Source organism: Oncorhynchus tshawytscha, linkage group LG09, assembly GCF_018296145.1.
Source record: "Oncorhynchus tshawytscha isolate Ot180627B linkage group LG09, Otsh_v2.0, whole genome shotgun sequence".
Classification (NCBI taxonomy): domain Eukaryota; kingdom Metazoa; phylum Chordata; class Actinopteri; order Salmoniformes; family Salmonidae; genus Oncorhynchus; species Oncorhynchus tshawytscha.
Window position 1 is genome coordinate 37,427,940 of NC_056437.1, and position 23,872 is coordinate 37,451,811.

At 45.0% G+C, this 23,872-nt stretch overlaps 1 protein-coding gene across 1 annotated transcript; it reads right to left on the reverse strand.

Moving 5' to 3' along the window:
• Nucleotides 1–20,740, reverse strand: fgfr4 (fibroblast growth factor receptor 4). Its single transcript, XM_024431842.2, has 16 exons — nt 19,952–20,740; nt 17,193–17,483; nt 12,108–12,443; nt 11,839–11,892; nt 11,050–11,313; nt 10,619–10,875; nt 10,124–10,247; nt 8,631–8,960; nt 7,700–8,039; nt 7,421–7,542; nt 6,036–6,146; nt 5,669–5,859; nt 4,579–4,701; nt 2,738–2,946; nt 2,396–2,501; nt 1–2,099 (listed from the first exon to the last, which is right to left on the reverse strand). Exons 2-16 carry the CDS (start codon nt 17,284–17,286, stop codon nt 1,923–1,925), a joined length of 2,838 nt encoding a protein of 945 aa, XP_024287610.1. The 5' UTR covers nt 17,287–17,483; nt 19,952–20,740; the 3' UTR covers nt 1–1,922.
• Nucleotides 20,741–23,872: the final 3,132 nt, after the last annotated feature.

The window sequence follows — 23,872 nt, forward strand, 5'->3', positions numbered from 1 at the left end:
ATCTTTTAAATTATACTTTATTTCATACAAAAACAAAACAATAAACAAATAAATTACATATTTCTAAAATAATGATCTTGATGAATTTTTATTAAAGAACATTGTGATTGTTACAATTGTATTGGGCGTACATAAATGGAATGTCATGCAGTTGATCCTGACGTTGTGTAGTACGGGAATCAAAACAACAACACTGAGGATCATTGTGATACAACTCTCGATGTTGAAGGGCTAAGTTAAATTCATATAGGCTGTTCTGTAGCTCATGGTTTGGTTTACAGTTGGAGGTCATGCTGATTTCGAGTAGAAAAAACGATTTTTGAGCTAAATTGCTAAATGTTTCGTTTTCCAAAAAATGATGACCCACCAAATAAATCTCACACCTGAACGGTAAGGATATCATTGTACACAAAAAGGTAGCCAGTCCCACTGCCCTGGTACCTGAATTGCTTGTTACTGTATGTGCATTATGCTTTGCTTTCAACCCACAACACCACCATTTTTATACAAATGCTTGTGAGTATTCTGAATGAAAAACAGTTTGATTCTGAAGCGTTGTTGAAACAACAACATTGGAGGCTTATCTATATGATTCGAGGTGAACCATTTGCATTCCCTGGAGGACATTTAGAGTATTCTCCCCAATTGTAACAAAGCATAAGAATTAGCATATGTATATTAAAAGATGGTAGCAGAATAAAGATTGGTATCACTGGGAGCCAAGCATTATCATAATAAGGGAGTCTTCATTTGCACACAGGCCCAGGCTGAGGTGCTGACGGGCTGAGGCTACCGGATCCCCCCACCATCCCTGTCACCACAGTCACACCCATCAGGACTGCCAAAGACCCTATTGTCCAGGCCCAGCCTCAGCCTCAGCCTGTACCTCTACAAACACACTGGGCCTGGTTAAAGGGGAAACAAAAGAGGAGGATTCAAAATCAATCACACTGGGCTTTTCACATTCAGACCTTCAGGTCCAGTCCTTTTCTTTTCTTTTCATACAGCATTGACAGTGGAAGCTGGGCTGCTCCCCCTGTCCCCCCACAGTGTCCTGTGTTTAATTGTATTCTTCTCTTTCAGGGCCCAGACCCCCAGACCATACTGTTCTTATAGTTAGTTTATGTTTGCAACAATTGAAAGCATAAGGGATTGAGGGTTCTGAGGGCTTTGGCGATTGGCCTGGATGCAATACAAAGGCCAGAGCAGCGTACAAACAGAGGACTGAAGGGATTTTGATGAAATGGAAGGTGAATTGCGAGGACATTTTGGCCGTTAAAACGCTTGAATACATTATTTCTTTCTTCACCTCAGTTGAACACCTTCATTTTTGTATCATTTAGAATAATTTATAAAAGGTAATTGTATTTTTTATGATATGTACATAAAACATTTTTAGATTTTAATATATTCACAGGAAGAAAAAGAATCAGGCACTTTGCTGCCTCTACAGCAACTTTTTAACACAAGAGATCCTGAGATTTAAGACAATTTTAAATAGCAAAATGTAAAATAATCTTATATATAGAGAGATTTATATTTAACAATCAGCTTCTCTGTTTTTTTCCCATATCAAAATAAATATTTTATGTTAAAACTTCTTTTTCTGTTTTAAAAGCTCAGTTTGGATACTGTTCGGATGCTAGCTCAGATGAGTTTGAGTACAAGATGACCATTGTCCATCCTCTCTGTAGAGACCCAAACAAAAGAGAGTCCTTTTACTGTAAAAACCCAAACCTGATAAGAGGCAGCCATTTTAGATGACCAGGGTTCTGTAGTGCCAAGGTTTGAGATACTGTTGTTGGGCACAGTGCCAGAGCAGACAGTCCAAGTACCACTTTTCATGCAACATGATCGTTTCCCAAAGTAAACTTCTCCATGTAATGCCCTTTGAGACAGAGGACTCGCATTGGAGCCGCTGTCTACCGCAGTGCCGGTTTCAGGTCAATCCGAGAATTCACGTCGTGGTAACCCAACAGACAGGGGTCAGTGGACAGGGCATCGTGGGTAAAGACAGAGTCATTGTCCGAGGAGCAAGAGCTGGAAGTGTCCTCGCACGATGGGGAGTACTGTTCGAAAGGTGTTGACAGGTCCAGGTACTAAGAAGAAGAAGCAGGAGAGAAACGGTTCAGTTTGGTAATGCTTTGCATTTGTGTAATTTATTACATTGTATTTTTAAGCTTGACGTTTGTGTTGTGTGATGCATAGTAAGGTTGACATTTTATCTGAGTGCTGTGTACAAACTACAGGGTGTCTTAAAGTAATAAGCTAAACTATAGCTGGAACAGTATGTTGGAACAGGACATCTGGCGAGCAGATTGTGTATGTGTGTGTGTGTGTGTGTGTGTATGCGCTCGTGTGTGTGTGTGTGTGAGCAGGGGTCCCAGACACCCACCTCGTCAGAGATAGACAGCAGCACTCTGTCCAGCTCCTCCACCAGCTGTTTGAAGGTGGGTCGTTGTGTGGGCACGGCATGCCAGCACTCCCTCATCTTCATGTAGCTGTACACATAGACAGAGAGGGCTAGTTAGTACCAGGGTATTTACACACATCCACAGCATTTTCACATTTACAAACATGCAAATGTAGCACAGGAGAGGGACAAAAAAAAGCTTCTGAAACACACTGTAATAAATGTCAATGTCCAACTTAAAAGTTGCGAGCTTAGGTGAGAAGGCTGTGGCGTTGCTTGTGGTGTTTGATCAGTTTAGGTGTGTACTTGCGTGTGTCTACTCACAGCTCGTGTGTGCAGTTGGAGGGTTTGTCCATGCGGTGGCCTTCTTTCAGCAGCTTGAAGAGCTCCTCCACAGGGATACCGGGGTAGGGCGAGCCCCCCAAGGTAAAGATCTCCCACATCAGCACGCCAAACGACCACACGTCACTCTGGTGTGTGTAGACTCGGTCGAACAAGGCCTCTGGTGCCATCCACTTCACTGGCAGACGTCCCTGCAAAACAGAACAACAACGTTAGTGAGCGGTGGACAGTCAGTGAGTCAGTCGGTTGCCACGATGCCAGAGCCCTTCATCCAGTCGTCTATACATCATTCCCCGACTCCCCCGTTCCTCCTCTCTTTCGCCCACTCCCCTCTTCCCTTCCTCGTCAGCTTTTTCAAATGATCTCCCATTAAGCTACCGATCCTCGACTTCGGCGATGTCATCTACAAAATTGCTTCCAACACTCTACTCAGCAAACTGGATGCAGTTTATCACAGTGCCATCCGTTTTGTCACTAAAGCACCTTATACCACCCACCACTGCGACTTGTATGCTCTAGTCGGCTGGCCCTCGCTACATATTCATCGCCAGACCCACTGGCTCCAGGTCATCTACAAGTCCATGCTAGGTAAAGCTCCGCCTTATCTCAGTTCACTGGTCACGATGGCAACACCCATCCGTAGCACGCGCTCCAGCAGGTGTATCTCACTGATCATCCCTAAAGCCAACACCTCATTTGGCCGCCTTTCGTTCCAGTTCTCTGCTGCCTGACTGGAACGAATTGCAAAAATCGCTTAAGTTGGAGACTTTTATCTCCCTCACCAACTTCAAACATCTGTTGTCTGAGCAGTTAACCGATCGCTGCAGCTGTACATAGTCTATCGGTAAATAGCCCACCCATTTTTACCTACCTCATCCCCATACTGTTTTTATTTATTTACTTTTCTGCTCTTTTGCACACCAATATCTCTACCTGTACATGACCATCTGATCATTTATCACTCCAGTGTTATTAATCTGCAAAATTGTAATTATTCGCCTACCTCCTCATGCCTTTTGCACACAATGTATATAGACTCCCCTTTTTTTTCTACTGTGTTATTGACTTGTTAATTGTTTACTCCATGTGTAACTCTGTGTTGTCTGTTCACACTGCTATGCTTTATCTTGGCCAGGTCGCAGTTGCAAATGAGAACTTGTTCTCAACTAGCCTACCTGGTTAAATAAAGGTGAAAAAAAAATAATAATAAAATTTTTAAAAAGCTGGCTGCCAATCAGTGGGCACACATCAAATATCTGTCTGTAGCCCTTTTCTGCTGTCAATGACCAAAAACACCCTCTTTGGCCTCATGGGTGGAATATTATTAATATTTTTCAAAACTCGGAAGGAAATCTGGTGTTTCTTTGTCAACCGTTTTGTTATATTTCAGCCTTCTGTGATGTATGTAAAGAGTAATATATTGGGATGCTAACTCAAAATGTAATACATTTCAACTCTATATCTGACATGGTACAGGTGTGTTCTTTTTTTGAGCCCATAACCATGTGTGTGAGGTGTATACTTTTGCTTCAAAGCAGATTTGTTTAAGACTGTCAAGAATCACTCTGTGTGACGCTGATTTAGCCCACTGCAGTAAAAGGTTAAGAGCATTAAAGCTGAAACAGGCACAAGCCGACTGGGGGACACTAGACAGAGAGCAGACAGTCTGCTGTGTCTCCATGTACCAACAGGGGCTGTTCTGAAAGCTGGCCAACAAGATGACACACAACAGCACAGCCCTGGAACGGGCACTTGTCTCGATTTAGGAGAGGAACAAGGTGCCACAGAGCCAGTCAGGGGTATAGCAGGATAGGATAACTCACATTGGTGGTTTTCTTGTAGTAGTCAATCTGGTGCACTCCTCTAGCAAGGCCAAAGTCTGCGATTTTCATGACGTTGTCTTCCGTGACGAGGACGTTTCTGGCAGCAAGGTCTCTGTGGATGCACTGTAGAGACAGAGAGAGGAGAAACCAGGGTTAAGTCAGGGAACATAAAGATATATGCAGTTTTGAGTTTTATGTTAAATGTTTATGAAATGTTACTCTACAATTTAGAATATTGTAATTACATGACCATGTCTACATTGTGGTTTTCTGTTTTTTCAGTCATGTAAAACCAGATAGTATTGACATAGAAATGATTCGCTGTGAGTTTCTAAAATGAAAAGACCTGGTCTTAAGTCAACACGCAGCGTCCAATTTTAACCAAACGCACCAAATTAAATCAACTTTATATAGATCTCGAGGTTTTGTTGAAAAACAACCACTGTTTGCTGGACTTGAATGGATGTCATTAAGTTTATTTTGGTTTTAATTTCAAATAGACGTGGTATTTGGGGATTGGTGGAAATGAGAAAGCCCTGGTTTTCCGGGGGCTCCATAATGGTGGGGTGGTTTCAGACTACGGCATTCTTAGCAAGCCACAGAGACAGAAACCCGATGCCGGGGCACAGACGCAGCTCTGCGCCTGTTTGCTAACAGATTTATGGCTGTGCTAAAAAAGACAAAGCCCACTGCGGCAGGCAGGCAGGACAGAGGGATGGGGGGCTGGAGGGGTAAACAGGGCTCAACCACCACTCCACTGTGGAATTCCAGGATGGTGTGTCATACAAAGGGATGTGTTGATAAGAGAGACCAGGCTAGTGAATGAGGAATGGTGTGTTGGGGGTAGGTGGGAAGGAAGGAAGGAAGGAAGGAAGGAAGGAAGGAAGGAAGGAAGGAAGGAAGGAAGGAAGGAAGGAAGGAAGGAAGGAAGGAAGGAAGGAGGGGGGGTTATCACTTGCTCTTGCTTGTTGTCTAAACCCCTTCAGGCCAAAGTCATTCTATAGAAGGCCACATACAAATTGTAAACCTAATAATCCATATTGAGATGGACATATAAGCTAACCAAACCCCTTTAAGACATAGCACTCACCCTTTTGGAGGCCAGGTACTCCATGCCACGTGCCACCTGGTAGGCACAGGACAGCAGGTCTTTGAAGGTGAGCTGCTCCTCGGGCACTTTGGTCACATCAAAGGTGTAGTCCATGCCAGGTGGCCGGCGGGCCCGCAGGTACTCCCTGAGGCTGCCTTTAGACGCATACTCCACCAGCACGTACAGAGGACCTGATAGGGGAGGGGAGAAAGTTAGTGATCAACTCCATCCTCCCTATGGACACCTGGAGGCATGGGACCACCATTAATGACAAGGTCACTGAGCAGGGCTAGAGTCGAATGAGTGAGGAGCGACAGTGATATAGTAGCTTTTGACCTTTGGTTGTGAACTTGTGTCTTGAACTCACCATCTTCTGTGCACACCCCCAGGAGGTTAATGATGTTCTTGTGCTTGTCCATCACCTTCATCAACTCCATCTCAGATATGAGGTCTGACAGGTCTTTGTCTGTGGCATCATCTGGGGAATGAGATGGACACACATTTGAAGTTTTAGGAACATATACTATATATACAAAATGATGTGGACACCCCTTCAAATGAGTGGATTTGGCTATTTCAGCCACACCTGTTGCTGACAGGTATATAAAATCGAGCACGGAGGCATGCAATCTCCATAGACAAACATTGTCAGTAGAATGACCTTACTGAAGAGCTCAGTGACTTTCAACATGGCACCGTCATAGGATGCCACCTTTCCAACTAGTTAGTTTGTCAAATGCTTGCCCTGCTAGAGCTGCCCCGGTCAACTTTAAGTGCTGTTATTGTGAAGTTGAAACGTCTAGGAGCAAAAATTGCTCAGCTGCAAAGTGGTAAAGCCACACAAGCTCACAGAACGAGACCGCCAAAGTGCTCATTACCAAGTTCCAAACAGCCTCTGGAAACAATGTCAGCACAAGATTCATGAAATGGGTTTCCATGGCCGAGCAGCCACACACAAGCCTAAGATCACCATGCGCAATGCCAAGCATTGGCCGGAGTGGTGTAAAGGTTGTCGCCATTGGACTCTGGAGCAGTGGAAATGCGTTCTCTGGAGTGATGAATCACGCTTCACCATCTGGCAGTCCGATGGACGACTCTGGGTTTTGCGGATGCCAGGAGAACACTACCTGCCCCAATGCATAGTGCTAACTGTAAAGTTTGGTGGAGGAGGAATAATGGTCTGGGACTGTTTTTCATGGTTTGGGCTTGGCCACTTAGTTCCAGTGAAGGTAAATCTTAACGCTACAGCATACAATGACATTCTAGACGATTATGTACTTCCAACTTTGAGGCAACAGTTTGGGGAAGACCATTTCCTGTTTCAGAATGACAATGCCCCCGTGCACAAAGCGAGGTCCATACAAAAATGGTTTGTCGAGATTGGTGTGGAATAACTTGACTGGCCTGCACAGAGCCCTGACCTCAATCCCATCATACACCTTTGGGGTGAATTGGAACGCTAACTGAGAGCTAGGACTAATTGCCCAACATCAGCCGACCTCTCTAACGCTTGTGGCTTGAATGGAAGCAAGTCCCTGCAGCAATGTTCCAACGTCTAGTGGAAAGCCTTCCCAGAAGAGTGGAGGCTGTTATAGCAGCAAAGGGGGACCAACTCCATATTAATGCCCATCGTTTTAGAATCATATGTTCGACGGGCATACTTTTGGTCATGTTGTGGATCTGGAAAAAGAGTCAACAATAAATACTAGTCATTGTCCAGTCTTTCCTAAGAAGATGGTTCCTAGTTCGTACCTTTCAGCATTTTGACAGCCACAGTGGAGATGTTCTCCTGATGGTCCTTGTTGAGCCCATAGGCCTCAGCTCTGACCACTTGGCCGAAACAACCCTCACCCAGTGGCTTCCCTAACGTCAGACTGGAGAAAGAAAGGACAATGATGGTCAGTACAGGGAAGATACATGGAACTCAACAGAAACCAAAACACATATTCAAGATGGAGGAACTCAATGACTGACTCAATAACCAGTAAGTACCAAAACCCCTAACAAACCAGAAAGTCAAACAGGACTTACTTCTCCCTGGGAAACTCCCAGTCGGGGTCATAGGGCAGTTCAAACTCCATGACTCCGGCCAGCATAGGGGAGCAGCTGGAAGACAGGCGGGCCACTCTCATCAGAGACGCACTGGACTTTCCTGACGAGTTAGACTCCACAGAGTACTGTCTGCGGAGGGGGAACTTGGAGAGTTTCTGGACAGGGAGGACATCGAAGGGTTCTCTGCTGGGGTTTACCTGCATGCGACACAGCACCACGATAACGATGGCCATAACCAGAGCTAGGAAGCCAGACGCGTAGATGATGATGTCAGTGTACTTGGTCTCCATTAGGTCCACCTCGTCAGCCACGTCCTCCTCTATGAGAAGAAGAAGGAAATAAAAGGATGGGTTTGAGACTGACTCAAGTGACCATTTCTTCTGAACTCGATACAAAAAGACTAGGGCTGTCAAACAATGTATTATTTTTTGAGTTAATTGCAGTATTGGCTGTGATTAATCACGATTAATCGTAAATTCAGAATTTTCTCTAATTGAGCTGTAATTTAAGATATTTATTCAAAAAGCATTACAAGATTATTGACATCTTGATTTTGTCCAAAGTAACGGGTAGCAAAATCTGGTCAATAAAGCACACTTTTTAAAATCTCAACGTCAACTTGTTTTGACATCAAATTGTTGTTTTTAGCTGTATATATTATGTATTTACTATGTTTTCAGTGTATTTTGAACGCTTTCCGACAATGCAATTAATCACAATAAAAAAAATTGTGCGCTAAAATTACAAAAAGTTATCTTGAGTTAACTGATTAACTCTGACAGCCCTAAAAATACCTTTGGTAAGTTGACTATACTTGGCCCAAAGCACAAGTGACAATTTATTCTGAATTCTTCTAAACTCCTTACTTTGACCATATGTTGCCATACTGTAGTTTGAAGGATAAATATACCCAAGAGGACGGTGAGCCAGGCAGACTGGTGGGAGAAGCCAATGGAGTTTCCAGCCAGACAGGTGTACTCTCCAGCATCCTCCATGGTCACCTTAGTCAGGTAGAGAACTTCCACCTCCGACATGTTGAGGCTGCCTGTCTTCAGTATCTGAACGTAGGGAGTCCCATCGGGGCCGTAGCGGCTGCCGTTCCTCTCAATGTGTTTCAGCCACTGGATGTGGGGCTGGGCATCGCTGTAGACCTTACAGAAGAACTGGACATCAGTGCCCACCACTGCTGTAGTGTTGGCTGGCAGACCAGCCTGCAGGATAGGCCTGTGTGGGGAGCGCTCTGAAAACAGACAGGGAGGGGGGGGGGATAGAGAGAGTGTTAGACTCCAGAGGGCCATGAGGATTCCCCTTGCCCGAGGGAAGAGTTCGAAGTTCAGCAGTGGGGGACAGCGAGGGGGAGATTCCTCTGTTCAACGGAGCACATCGCTGTCTCTAAGCTACAAGAAGTACTCTGGAATGCCTGGAATAACCTAACCATTGAAGTAAATACTCATCTAAAATAACAGTATAATTTAGATTCAGATGAAACAAGGTTATCTCCAGATCGGTCTTATTTGTTTCCTAAATGCTGTGTTTCGCAGGCATGGAGAGAAAGGCCAGTGGTAACAACCAGTTAATTTGACTGACCGCAGCACAGCAGTGCCAAAGGGGAAGGGACAGATAAGCAGGCATTGTTTCTCACAACCAACACCAGCCAGACGCAGTCAGTCTCACTAATTGGTTTCATTAGCAACTTTATTTTCTAGCCAGGCCAGCTTGGAAGTCGCTGCGTTGCTTCCCTCTCTCTGTTCTGTGTGTGTAAGCTCTTTTCGCCCTTGCATGCTTCTGGAGACAGCAGTTGACCCCACACTGGACTGCCGAGCCGCAGAAACTGGCCAGTCACAGGTCGGGGGGAAAATTGGTTGGGGAGCCTGGCCATCCTCTCTCTCTCTCCACCGGCTGTCCTCCCTTTGTCTGAGGTGAGCTGTGGAGCCTCTGTGTTTCTCTGTCTTGTGAGACGCCACTGAGGTAGAGTGGGGAGAGCAACGGGACGGGACGGTAATCAGGCCTGACATGCTAAGTATCATGGGCCGGCAGTGGCTCCGCGGGGAGACGGCCTGTGTCTACATGTCTAGAGTGGGGTGGTGGTGAGTGTAGGACAGGGGAAACAATACCTTACAGTACTGCACACACCCTGGAGCTTTGACTATATGTACAGACTTTATAATGAGTTCATGCCAACTTTACTTCCAGTCATTATGGAGAGAGAGATGGAAAGGGCTGGTGTTACAAGTTTGACGGAATGTGGTTGAATTAGAGAATGGTGGAGGGAATTACTTTTTCTCATTACCCATACTATCCCTCCCAGCTTTGGGAGTTGAATGTCAGATGAGCAAACAGCAGACTGTGTTGGGTAGGTAAAGTGAGGTTTTTGTTGAGAGGTGGATGAGTGAGTGTTCTTACCCAGCACGTCCAGAAGGTAGCTGTGTGTGATGGAGCCGTATTTGTTCTCCACCAGACAGGTGTAGTTCCCACGGTCTGAAGGCACCACACTCTCCATCACCAGGCTCCAGTGCTGGTGTCTCAACTATAAACGGACAAAACAGACACGTTAGAAATGGGTTGTCTGTACGTTGTGTGTTGGATCATTCCTACGGATACAAGTTATACTGGGTTGTGCTTTGGAAGTGCTTGTCTTTCTCTATGGTAACTTGTCTTTGATGGATCCAGTGTAAACAGATTCACAGTGTGTCACTTCCCTATTGAGACCAGGGTTGAGAACAAATTATGTGGCAGTTATATGCCAGTAAATAGCAACCACTGTTTTTCTCCCCCTCTCTCCTCTTTCTCTCCCTTTCTTCCCCTCCCTCCTCTTCCCCACCCTTTTTCACCCTCCATCTCATCCCCACCCTAACCACTCTCCTACTGTCTTCGCTCCCAGGTTGGTCACTGTCTCACCTTGATGCCTCCGATGCGGTGCTCTCCCCTGAACTCACGTCCGTTCCTCAGCCAGCGGATGGAGGGCAGAGGGCTGCCCATGGCCGGGCAGCGGAACTTGACCGTGTTCCCTGCCGGCACTGCGTACAGCTTCTTCTCCATGCGCTGGGTGTGCGTCCAGTAGGGACCTCTTGTGAAGTAGACCTGATCATTCTCAATCTCAGCCGACGTGTCTTCTAGACCGTTGTCCTCATCATCATCACCTGAGCCCAGTAAGTCTGAGAAGCATCAAGATATGGAAAGAGTTAATAACTTGTTTTTATAACTGATCATTCAGGAGGCCATAGAGACCAAGACAATAGAGGTGCATACATATAACCTAGAACTTCATTGGACATATCATCGTACCTCTAAGGCTGAGACTGCTTCTGTCTTCTAAATCTAGATCTCACCTGCTACAGTGATGGTGAAGTTCCTCAGGGGCTCCTTGGTCCCGCGGAGGACACATACATACACCCCAGAATCCTCGTACGTCACGTCCGTGATCTCCATAACGCCCCCGCGGATCTGGATGCGGGCGGTGTGCATCACCCGGGTCCCCTCCTTGTACCAGTACACGCCCCCCGGCCGATTGGTGTCACAGCGCAGCTTGAGGACATCACCCGGTTCCAGGAGCAGGTGCTCAGTGGTGTCCTCACTAAGGTCCTCCAGGACATCTGCAGGGATAACAAAGACACAAAAACAAACGTGTGAGTACTCGGGACACACACACACACACACCAAACGGTGGCCACACCTTGTTCTCAAGAGAGTGGCCATCCCTTCAACTATGAACTTTCAACTCTCGCCCCCATTATCCCCTGACCCGCCAGACACACACACAAAAAGAGGTTGTCATGGCAACTGGGAGGCCTCTCTCCACCTCTCTCTGCTCCTTGTTTTGTTTAGCATGGATCACTGTGGGAGTGAGAGCAAGCTAGCTACAAGAACAAAGAAAAGAGAAAAGAGAAAAGAGAAAAAGAATGTAGCTAATGAACATGTTGTAGCGTGACAGCGGGTTGGCCTTCAGAAACAAATCGATGGGGTGGCAATGGTTCAGTGGTGGTCTGAGAGGCAGGCTCGGAGAGAGAGTCCCATTCCAGCCCACCAAACAGTAACACAGATGGCCCCTGTCATCCTCACTCATACTCCTCTCTGTTCTCTTTACTCCACTGGGATAGAGGCAGTTCAATGGCAAGTACCTGCTGGGACTTCAATGGGTGTACTCTGGTCCAGGTAACGGGAGAGCAGGGTCTCTACAGGGACAAGGTATGAGATTAATATATGTTGACTTCCAGCTAGTTACTGTTGTTAGTAATCAATTACTATCAAGACATAATTGACAAAAAAACACACGGCTGTAGCGCATTAGAAGCTATAGAGATCCTATTAAATGTTCTATTCTAATTCCTAATTCTATGTGGGAAGCATCCAATAGCCTGATGAACAAAGTCTAGCAAGAAGTGTTTACCTGGTAGAACCTGTAGCCAGGCAGACTGCATGGACTGTAGCTGTAGTCCAGCGTGTGTAGGGGTCTCAGCCATACAGATGTACTCTCCAGCATCCTCCAGAGACACGTTGCTCAGAGACAGAATGTTCACATTGGAGATGTTGCTCTGTAGGGCCTCCAGAGTTCTGAGATGTGGCTGGCCCTCGGCTCCCAGGCGCTCTTCGTCTCTTTTTAGCCACTGGACCTTGGTGATGGCTGGCCGGTGGACCTTACACAGCAGCTTCACCTGTCCCCCCACAACCGCCGTTGCGTTCTCAGGGTAACCAGGCAAGATGAGCGGCCGAGACACCGTCAAATCTGTACCGAGAGAAGATGAGAGGAGAAAGGGATTGTAAAAAACAAATGTGGGAAATGTAAACTCCAGCCTCAGTTTACATCTAAACACGTCAGTAAAAGTATGTGTTTCTCGCATTTCTCAGCGTGCCTGTGTTTGAATGTAGACTGGTTGGTTGGTGGGTGATAAGAGTGCACTGATAAACTGGGGGCTAACGTGTCACAATAAGGGCTCCACTGGCCTCAGCCATATGCAGGGTGCCCGCCCAGTCACACCAATTTTCTGTCTGATTGCTTCTTGTAGCCACCTCAGTAAGTAAAAGGCAATCTGTTCCCACTGCTTGATGAGCTGCTCACTCTAACTGCTTCATGCGACGCAGGCGGAGTAGGAATACACAGGTGAGAGCTAGGGTGAAATCAAACTCAAATTAGCTAAACATTTTATTACAGCTGTATTACACTGCAATAAGTACCTTATATGCTCCCTGAGCAATGAAAAGCTCCCATTCATTTGACTATGTGATTGACCCATCTAGCCAATAGCTTACCATCCCATCCCACATTGTGACTTTACTTTGCAGTGCAGTGCAAAAAGCTGTGGCAACTTTAAAAGTGCTGCGTTCTGTTAAGCTTGGAAAGGCAACATTCCTCACCAAGCAAACAGAACCATGCTAATGAACTTGTGAGGACTCTGAGCTGCCTGTGGCCTTCATTTGAACTCACAGCTGAGTGTGAATATTCACCCTGTGTGAAAGGGGCAAACACAACAAAAAGCAAAACACAAAACATTTCACTGGTGTGACTCGACCGGCAGGGGAGCGTTTGACCATCAGATGCACTCTTCTCTTTCATGACTAGAGTTCCTTTAGGGGTGAATCCATGGTACGCTACGTTTTGTTTCTGTTCTGGGTGACACATTTTGCCACGTAAGTCTTCTACATCAGTATCCATTCACCACAAAGGATATGCTAAGAACAAACTGCCATAACGCAATATTGTCAATAATATAGTGACTGTGTAGAAGAGTGAGCGATACTATTGTAGTCACATGGCTTACAACACATTAGGATAGCCCAGTGGTTAGAGAGCCAATGCAGCCATTTTTAAAAATCTCAATATCAAATAATTTCTGGGTAACACTTAAGTACCTTACTGTGATTGTTTTCAAATAAAATGGTCAAAAAGAAACAAAAATTGCTTCTTAGCTAAGGGAAATTTCTCAAGCAAGAATTTTTCTTGGAGCGGTTTTAAGAAAACTTAAAACTAGCTGTTATTGGCAGAGAGGATTGGAACTCTCTTTCTTATTGGTCTATTAGCTAATTTACCGCATGTTGATGTCACCAGACAGGCCAAAACTTCAACCCACCAAAACAGGCTGAAATTGCAAGCAATCTTTTCAAACAGCTCTTACACTAAAAGGCCATTATTATAATTTTCACAATTTTACAGTATTATTCCTACCACATAGTGGAAATATATATAAAACATTGACTACTTAAAATGCAAAGCATCCTCGATGCCAATTCATTTGATCTACTGTATGTCATATCTGGAGGGGATGAATTCCTCACTAAATCACTGTCAGCTTGAGTGTGAGCAGCGCTGTTCTGCGTTAGCACACTGACGCCTGTGCTCCAGACCTATGTGTGTGGCATACATTTCACTCCTCTGAGAAAAAAAGATCACCAACTTCATCCTGCAGCCAGAGTTCATAATGGCTACCTCTGTTCTCTCACTCTCTCGCTCTCTCTTTTTTATTTTCCTGGTTGGTAACTGGAATGTTCCTGGGTGGTGTTGCCATGCTGAATTATTACCAATGAGTCTAATGTCTTCTGGCAGGGACTTAGTGCTGCATTGTGGGCCCCGAGGCGGGGACCTGGGACCTTCACCACTTCTCCACTGCGGGAGTCAGCTTGTCCACGGAGTCATGAGTAGACCCTCTTAAGAAACAGGCACATTGAAAAACTACCTGGGTTCACCTTGCTAATGATGCTGATTTTCAACTGTAACACCAGTGTTGCACTAGTGAGTACACCCCGAGGTAAATTGTGTTTCCATAGCTAGGGATGATAGTGAGGACTTGTGAAGAGCAGAATCAACAACCTTTGCATAATCAAAACAGTTGCTTTGTGAGAAAGTGTTCAAGTTCACAGTTAGCCATTGTTATGTAAATGAAGGCTGAAAAGTACCAGTGGTCTGGCTTTAGCCCCAAGTGAGAGCAGGTCCTTTGATCAGATGGGGTAAATCCTGTATAAATCCTTGGAATTTATGGTGGAGATTGCGCTTCTAAACAGCCAGGATGTGTACTCAGAGTATGCGTGGACCAACTGGCAAGTGTCTTCACTGACATTTTCAATCTCTCCCTGACCAAGTCTGTAATACCTACATGTTTCAAGCTGATCACCCTAATCCCTGTGCCCAAGAACGCTAGAGTAACCAACCTAAATGACTACCACCCATAGCACTCACATCTGTAGCCATGAAGTGCTTTGAAAGGCTGGTCATGGCTCACATCAAGACCATCATTCTGGAAACCCTAGACCCACTCCAATTCGAATACCGCCCCACCAGATCCACAGATGCTGCTCAGTGTTCAACACCATAGTACCCACAAAGCTCATCACTAAGCTTAGGACCCTGGGACTAAACAACTCCCTCTGCAACTGGATCCTGGATTTCCTGATGGGACGCCCCCAGGTGATAACGCTAGGCAACAACACATCTGCCACGCTGATCCTCAATACGGGGGCCCCTCAGGGGTGGGTGCTTTGTCCCCTCCTGTACTCCCTGTTCACCCATGACTGCGTGGCCAAGCACGACTCCAACACCATCAATTAGTTTGCTGATGACACAACGGTCCAACAATGATGAGACAGCCTATAGGGAGGAGGTCAGAGACCTGGCAGTGTGGTGCCAGGACAACAGCCTCTCCGTCAACATGAGCAAGACAAAGAACCTGATCGTAGACTACATGAAAAGGAGGGCCGAACACACCCCATTCACATCGACAGGGCTGTAGTGGAGCGGGTCGAGAGCTTCAAGTTCCTTGGTGTCCATATCACCAACAAACTATCATGGTCCAAACACACCAAGACAGTCATGAAGAGGGCACGGCAATGCCTATTACCCCTCTGGAGACTGAAAAGACTTGGCATGGGTGCCCAGATTCTCAAAACGTTCTACAGCTGCACTGTCTAGAGCATCCTGACCGGTTGCATCACCACCTGGTATGGAAACTGCTCGGCATCTGACCATAAGGAGCTACAGAGGGTAGTTCTTACGGCCCAGTACATTACTGGGGCCAAGCTTCCTGCCATCTAGGACCTCTATACTAAGCGGTGACAGAGGAAGGCCCAAAAAATTGGCAATGACTCCAGTCACCCAAGTCATAGACTGGTTTTCTCTGCTACCGCACGGCAAGCGGTACCGGAGCACCAAGTCTAGGTCTAAAAGGCTCCTTAACAGCTTCTACCCCCAAACCATAAGACTGCTGAACAATTAATCAAATGGCTAGCCAAAGTATTTGCTATGATACCACCCACTCATTTTTTTTACACTGCTGCTACTCACAGTTTATTATATATGCATGGTCACTTTACCTCTACCTACATGTACTTATTACCTCAATTACCTTGACTAACTTTTACACCCGCACATTGACTCGGTACAGGTACGCCCTGTATTTAGCCTCGTTTATTGTTATTGTATTCCGCTCCTTTTTTTGAACTTATGTTAAAAAAAAAAAATCTTAACGTTTGCTTTCTTTAAACTGTATTGTTGATTAAGGGCTTGTCAGTAAGCATTTCACAGACACCTGTTGTATTCTGTGCATGTGACAAATACAAATTGATTTAAATAATGTGTTATAAAAACATGGACTAAAGTGTTTGAAATTAGCACTAGACTAGAGCAGGGCTTCCTCCTTCCCTGATAGTGATCAGTATAGGGTCTTAAAAGAAACCCCAGCTCCTGTAAACCTGGAGGGCTGCAATTTGCCAAGCCTGTAGCCAATCTGCACACATCATAACAATACTTAGAGATGAATGGATGGCTGTGGCAGGTAATAAACAATGACAGGCGTGTATTTGTAAAACATCAATGGAAGCCCCCCTTATCCTCTCCTCCCTCCCTTCCTCCTCCTCTCCTTCCTCCCCTCCACCCTCTGCTCTCTCGGCTGGCGACGGGCCAGACAGATTTACACTTCCGAGCCTCAGGGTCTCGGAGGGATCTAGTAGCACGGTTTACAGCACCAAAAGCACTGGGAGATTTTTTTTTCTCCTCACCCCCGAAAAATGATTACAACCTTCCTCCTTCCTGTCACCTTGAATTTGACTGGATCTTACCTTCCCTGTGGCTCGCTGTTCTGCCTATAGAGAGACCAGCCTGATGAATCAAAGGGTTACTGTACTCTACAGCTATGGGCATTTTTCTCCTTCCTCAATGAGATCTTTCAGTGAATTAAATGGAACCTTGAGGTTTTTTATTTATTTTTAAAGCTTTTGTTGGTGGTTTATTTTATTACTTGTCTAAGCAGAACTGAGCAACCTCACTTGAAATTTGAAGCTGTGTACTATAGAGATACATTTGAGAGATGTATTTTAAGAAACTGCAACGGATAAAGTTGAGAAACCTCCCTCAGGGAGAATTCAATCAGTTATCCATCAGCAAATAATTCTCAAGAGGGTTTGGAATATTCATCAGTATAGGGGAAATTACACACAAGAACATATACCTGTAAGAACAACAAATCCTAGGCAATATTGAGCAACCTACCTTCTGTTTTTCCGTCTTCTGACCCGATGGCTTTGGCCAGGAGTCCAACAGTCAGACAGTGTATGACGATGCAAGCCGTGTAGACATTCACCATCTTGCAGATGTGTGTGTGTGTGTGTGTGTGTGTGTGTGTGTGTGTGTGTGTGTGTGTGTGTGTGTGTGTGTGTGTGTGTGTGTGTGTGTGTGTGTGTGTGTGTGTGTGTGTGTGTGTGAAGAATGAAGGGGGCAACCCTGGTCTCACACACCGATTCCGGGCATTGGCAAACTCAACACACACCCCAAAAACTGGACCTGGAAAGACAATACAATAGAGAATCAGTCAGTCATTATGTAAAATTGTAGCATGTGATTCCAGTAAGTAGCATTGAAATTGTTTGTGGTATATAGCCTTGTGAATAGGTAGAGATAGAAAGAGACTCTTTTAGACTGGTGTTGTATTCTTATTAAACAGGTGTCCTGACCATTCAGTCATTAGCCTACAGCACATTGTCCACTGTCCCCTGCATCATGAATAACTAGAAGCTGTGAATATGTGGCTTTTCTAGCCTGTTGTTTGCAAATGGAAGGTGCACAGCCTGTCTGGATAATGGGCTGTTACTATGAAAACACTTGAGACTTGCCAGGAAGGTATCGGGGAGCAACAATAGCAAATGCACAGGCGCACTCAACACAACAGACAGGCCAAAACAGGTTTAAAAAATAAGACTAGGCTTACGTGTGTCATTTTTCCCTGAGCCCACTAAATAATCTAGTGAGGACGTATTCAAATAATTTTAGAGCAGACTGCTCTTAAGAGAACAACAAATAATTTGTTATTTGATGGAAAGGAGTTGTTTATTTTTATTATCGCGTGACAGGGGACCATAGTTGGCAACAGGAACAAGACTGAGCTTCGTGATTTGTCCAGATGACGACAACTGAACCGAGTCGGGCCAACTGTGCACAGGCGCCAGTCCTGGAGTGTTCCATGCAGACCATGTGCGTGCAGCCATGGTCAGTGGCAGACTTACCATTAGGCAGGAGAACATCATCAAGGGGCCTCGTGAGTTGGGCATTATTTCAAAAAGGGGGAAAGGGGATATCTAGTCAGTTGTACAACTGAATGCCTTCAACTGAAATGTGTCTTCTGCATTTAACCCAACCTCTCTGAATCAGAGACGGGTGGAGGGTCGCCTTAATCGACATCCACAGTGCCCAGGGAACAGTGGGTTAACTGCCTTGCTCAGGGGCAGAATTACAGATTTTTACCATGTCAGCTCAGGGATTTGATCAAGCAACCTTTTGGTTTCTGGCCCAACACTCCATCTCATTTCCATACTGCTCGCGTTCTCTCTCTTCCTCAACCCATTGGATGACAAAGCCAGAGGTCCCTCTCCTCTGACCTTCTCCAATGGGTTTTGTGAAGGAGATTAGGAGAGAGGACGCCAGGAGTGGATCTGATGTTGACTGGCCAAAAGGAGTATGGCATGTCGTAAGACACAGGGGTGCTGTTTCGCTCGCTCGGATGCTTTCTCCAGTGAGAGTTTCAGCCACTTGCGAATTGAAGGAAAGTTGGCGGGTGCACAGTGCACTGTTTGGATGCTGGAATTAGTTTGGTTGAAGGTGCAGCGAAGGTAACCTACTTTTTTAATAGATTTTTTTTTTTAAACAATCAAATGAAAACATCACTCCTGGTTGTGTTCATGGCACATTAAAAGGTAATAGATTTCTACAGTTAAATGTACATGTCTACTATAAAACCCATTGAACAGCACACACAGGTGGGGTGGGGGGGCCTCAGACTGATCCCTGCCTTCACTAAGTCCGCCACTGGCCGTGGTACACACCGTTTAATAGCTATCCCATGAACGAACTCTACTATTTCTCCATTTAGCCTAACTGGAAAAAACACGAATATTATTTTTACATGTTGAGTTATTTACGACGTGTTTATCTTCAGCGAGGTAAATGGTAGGCGTATCTCGATGTGGCCCCATGTAGGCTAATATTGGCGTGAAATAAACTAGTGAAAGTTGTCCAGTGTTTAGTCTGTGTTTTTGTCAAAAGCACCAAGTGAAAGAAGGATTTACACTATCCGTAAAAAAAAAATGTTGCGTTAATTTATTATCTTTAGACCGTTACGATGTTGTTGTCATAAATCAAACGATGTCTTCTGCTCAGTTACCTTCCAACAACCAGCTAGTTCTGTTAAATTTTAACTAGATGATCATCGTGAGAAATTCCCTATAACTTCAACCATTTTCCCATGGCGCGTTACAAGTATTGCCAGCCTATCTTTGTAAAGAGAAGCTTTTCCAATATATATATTGTACGGTTGGAAAAGCTTCTCGCATAAGCTATTGGACGAAAAACTCAACAACATCACGTCATGTGTGCGCAAAGTCGATCAAATCGATATGACAGTGGAGACTATGTTAAAACTATGCTGCGCAGACACTGCCACATTCAGCAATCGCTCAATGTTCACAAGCTGAAACTGGTGGGGATACATTATTGCAACCGAAGTAGGCTATATAATCATGAATTTCATTCAAACTCATGCATTAGGCTAACATAATCACATTGTCTGAATTAATGTTTTGTCGAAAAACCATAACCAGCCGTGGAACTCTTTGCAAGAAGGGTTCTACATAGGCTTCAATGTGTGGAGTTTAAATACATTTGGCAATAAAGCAATTGTTTAGTGGACTTGTCGACTGTAACCACTAAATAAAGTAACATAGGCCTACTAGCTCGCGGATTCAAGGAAATCATCTTACCTTTAATTTCGTTCTTTGCTCGTAATGATCAATCCTTGATAAAGTTCGATTAGGCACCAGAATATCCTAGTTCCATTTGATCGAGGTCAATATTGGAATCCTCATTTGGATTTCTGTCCAATCCTTTTTTTTTTGTCTTTGGTGATTTTCTTCAGTGTGCGCCCGGGTGGAACCCTCGGAGATGCACTTATAAATCCATCAAAACAACCAAAACATGAAGGACAGCAGGTCGGTGGTGAGCAAGCTGGGAAGGAGCTAGAGCTGATCCTTCCGACTGGGGCACAGAGTCCACTTCACCCTGAGCAGATTGTGTTCTCACGTCAGAATGAGGCTCGCGCGCCCGTCTCCTTCTTTCCAGGGGCTCACGCGACAGAAAGTGCTAAATCCATAGGGAGAGACTTCGGCCAAACTTGCTGCTTAATTCTCTCTCCTCTTGAGATTAGATTGAACGAGATCTGTATTGGTTGTTGCAAATAGAAACAGACAGATCTCCAATGTAGGAGGCGTAGAGTCCCTTATACCACTCTTCTCAATGTGGATAATTATTCGGCTACAGGCCGGCAACAATGGAACAGATGTTGGTCAATCTTTGCGCACCGTGGTTCGCTCTTCACTCGCGCAGAGTCTGTTCGTGAATGAGTTGGTCCCAACAGAACACAGTACATTTAATAACTAGCTAAATCTCATTTAGGCTAGCTAGCCACTCTGTTAATGTTGTGGGTATAGGCTACTGCTGCGTCTCGTTGCTAACCCGATCCGCTGCACTCAGCGCAAGTCACAACAATGGACTAAAACGAGCGAGAAGGGGGAGTAGGGGGTAAGAGTCTGTAACCCCCACCCCCAAATAAAATCCCCTCAGGTTACCCCCTCGGTGACAAACATAAACCAAGATCTCTGCCGCCTCCACAACATTCACACATAAATCCAAGATCTGGATTGTTTCTCTATTAACAGGTCTTCTTGCTCTATTAAATCTTGACACCTATCCCTTTCAGGCAGATTTAGAACTTGACTATTGATAGGAAAAATGCATATAGGCTTTTAGACTTAGGTTTAAAAATAAATCATATTTTGATAAATAAGTCAATAACAACCAGAATGAAAGTTAAATGTATATGCCTACAAATTATTTACCCATATTTGGCCAATGAATGCAAAGTTAATTCTCCTCATTAATAATTTCATAAAACGTCAAACTCATTATGCAAATTAAGTTGTTTTTGCGACATCGCTTTATGATGTTCCTTCATTTATTACATGTTAAATGCTACGTAAACAAATAGGGTATAAAAGGATATGTGCAACGCATGTAATTATAAGGTACTTCCTTGGCCTATTCAATAAGTGAGAATTGCCCCCGTTTATTTGCATAATTGTATTAGAGAGCGAGGCAAAGTAATCTCTTTAGTTGCGGTTAGTCAGAACACAATACGGCTTAATTAATTTATGAATGAAACAAATCACACAATGTAAAACATGTGTAGTGTAGGATTTTATCAGCTAATAAAATGTAGTTTAGTTCGTCATAATCTTTATGCCTACATATGGTTTAGAACGTCGTATTTTGTTATAAATATGACATTTTATTATGACATTTTTTCGCATTTTGCAGGTGCAGGAAGAAACTATAATTTGAGAGAGAGATGGAGAGGAGCTAGAGAGCGAGCGAGCGAGAGATAATGAATGCCAGTGCAAACTATCGTGAGAGACAGATCTAAGAGGTGAATTTAGTTTGAAATGAACGCCGTTCCTCTTATTCATCACAAGCTGCAGCGTAGCACACACAACCCGCGCGCCAGCCTCGGCCCGGCTACTCTCGCGGGCAATAGCTCTAACGTTCTGCCAACAATTTCCTGCTTGAGAGGAGAGGGAACACAGCACATCTTTCGTGTCAGACACAACGGTGTGAGAACGTGGCCCCCATCCAACGCGTGCACGTACCCCCCACACACACACGCGCGCACGCACGCACGCACACACACACACACACACAAATACAAATCCCTCAAGTTCATGCCATGCCAATAGAGACTGCTAAAGACGGAAACTATCCTGTTTAATCAAAGGCTGTTTTTCACTCCAATGTGTGCTCTGTGTGTGCAGTGAGGCCCATGCAGGCTTCTGCCAAGCTACTGACTGAGGACTGGATAATACAGTCCCCATGCCATTGCCCCTCAATGTGGCACAGTGAGCAACCCCTGCCTCCGGACATCATGCTAGAAAGCATTGCAGATAGAGAGAGAGAGAGTTTGCCCCTGGAGGTCCTTAAATAAAGCTGCATGCTACAAACCCCTCTCCCCATTTCACCTCTGTCCCTCCCTTTCTCTCTCTTCTCATCACCCTCTCTCTGCATCTCTTCTCATCACCCTCTCTCTGCATCTCTTCTCATCACCCTCTCTCTGCATCTCTTCTCATCACCCTCTCTCTGCATCTCTTCTCATCACCCTCTCTCTGCATCTCTTCTCATCACCCTCTCTCTGCATCTCTTCTCATCACCCTCTCTCTGCATCTCTTCTCATCACCCTCTCTCTGCATCTCTTCTCATCACCCTCTCTCTGCATCTCTTCTCATCACCCTCTCTCTGCATCTCTTCTCATCACCCTCTCTCTGCATCTCTTCTCTGTCTTCTGAGTGTTTCTGTCTCCCCGTCACCGTCTCGCTCTCCTCTCCCTCCTGCTCTCTCTTTACACTTCTCTCTTCCTGTCCTCTCTGACCTCCTTCAAAACTGCTGGCATTCCACTCAACAATGAGTCCTTCCCCACAATCAGCCAGAGCTTGGTTCTCCTTAAGCACACCAGCCCAACAATCAGCCCAACTCCCAAATCCCAATGCCACTCTTTTGTGCCGGCCAGCTGAATGTGAATGCCCCATTAAAGCCTATTATCTGCAGCTCCTCTGTTTCCCTCTCTGTTTCTTCCATCCCTCTCAGACTGTCTCTATCTCGTTTTCGCCCCCTCATTCTCGTTTCCTTCCCTTCTCTCCCTCTTCTCTCTCTCCTAGCAAGCAGGTCTTATCGGGTATATATTTGTCTTCACTTGTGCTAAAAAACTACAACATACATTACAACTGCAACATAAAACCAGTCTCAGGTTATGATAAGCAGTCTGTGAATGTTATCAAAAGTTATCTGAAGATTACAGGCAGACTGAGTCCCTGTAGGAACACCAGAAAATATAACATTATCATCATATGCATAATTAGAATTTTGAACAACGCAGTCAATATAATTTACATAAATATTAAACATCATAGTACCCAAAACAGAACCTCATGGAACCCCTTTGGTGATGTCATGGTTATTAGACTGACAAGAGATTTACGTATTGTATTTGATCTTTGTCATATCAATTTGCATGTTGAATGTCGTATTCTTTAAGATTAGATTTTCAGATTAGATGTGTGGGTTTGCACCATGCATATCGCTCATCTCTCTCTCTCTGTTAGCTCACTTTTCTGTCACGTTTTCTGAGATCTAGTTTTAACACGGGTCAGGTCAAGGCCATGGAATAGACACCCCAAGCCTCTGCAATTAATAATTTGACATTACCCTATACTATACCAGGAATCTATGGTCAATAAACAAGGACTTTAACAAGCGGAGATCGAGTTTCCCTCCCTTGTGAAAACGTAGCCAGCCACCAGTGCCTCTCTGGCAACAGGGAATCAGTGAGGAGGCTGTGTTGATGTTTATACAATGTTATTGTACCTGGTTGTTGTGTTACAGACGCAGATGGTGTCACACACACACACACACACACACACACACACACACACACACACACACACACACACACACACACACACACACACACACACACACACACACACACACACACACACACACACACACACAGAGATCTTCTCTTGTAGTGCTTGGACACTACAAGGGCAGGCTAAGCACAAGTGTGTGTTTGTGTGATG

Excerpts from the sequence above, each read along its gene's own strand:
- fgfr4 (XM_024431842.2), bottom strand. The coding sequence starts at position 17,286 with ATGGTGAATGTCTACACGGCTTGCATCGTCATACACTGTCTGACTGTT. Across the intron at positions 12,444-17,192 it reads AGAAGACGGAAAAACAGAAG|ATTTGACGGTGTCTCGGCCG; the intron begins GTAGGTTGCTCA and ends CTCTCGGTACAG. Across the intron at positions 2,502-2,737 it reads TCCAACTGCACACACGAGCT|CTACATGAAGATGAGGGAGT; the intron begins GTGAGTAGACAC and ends CTATGTGTACAG.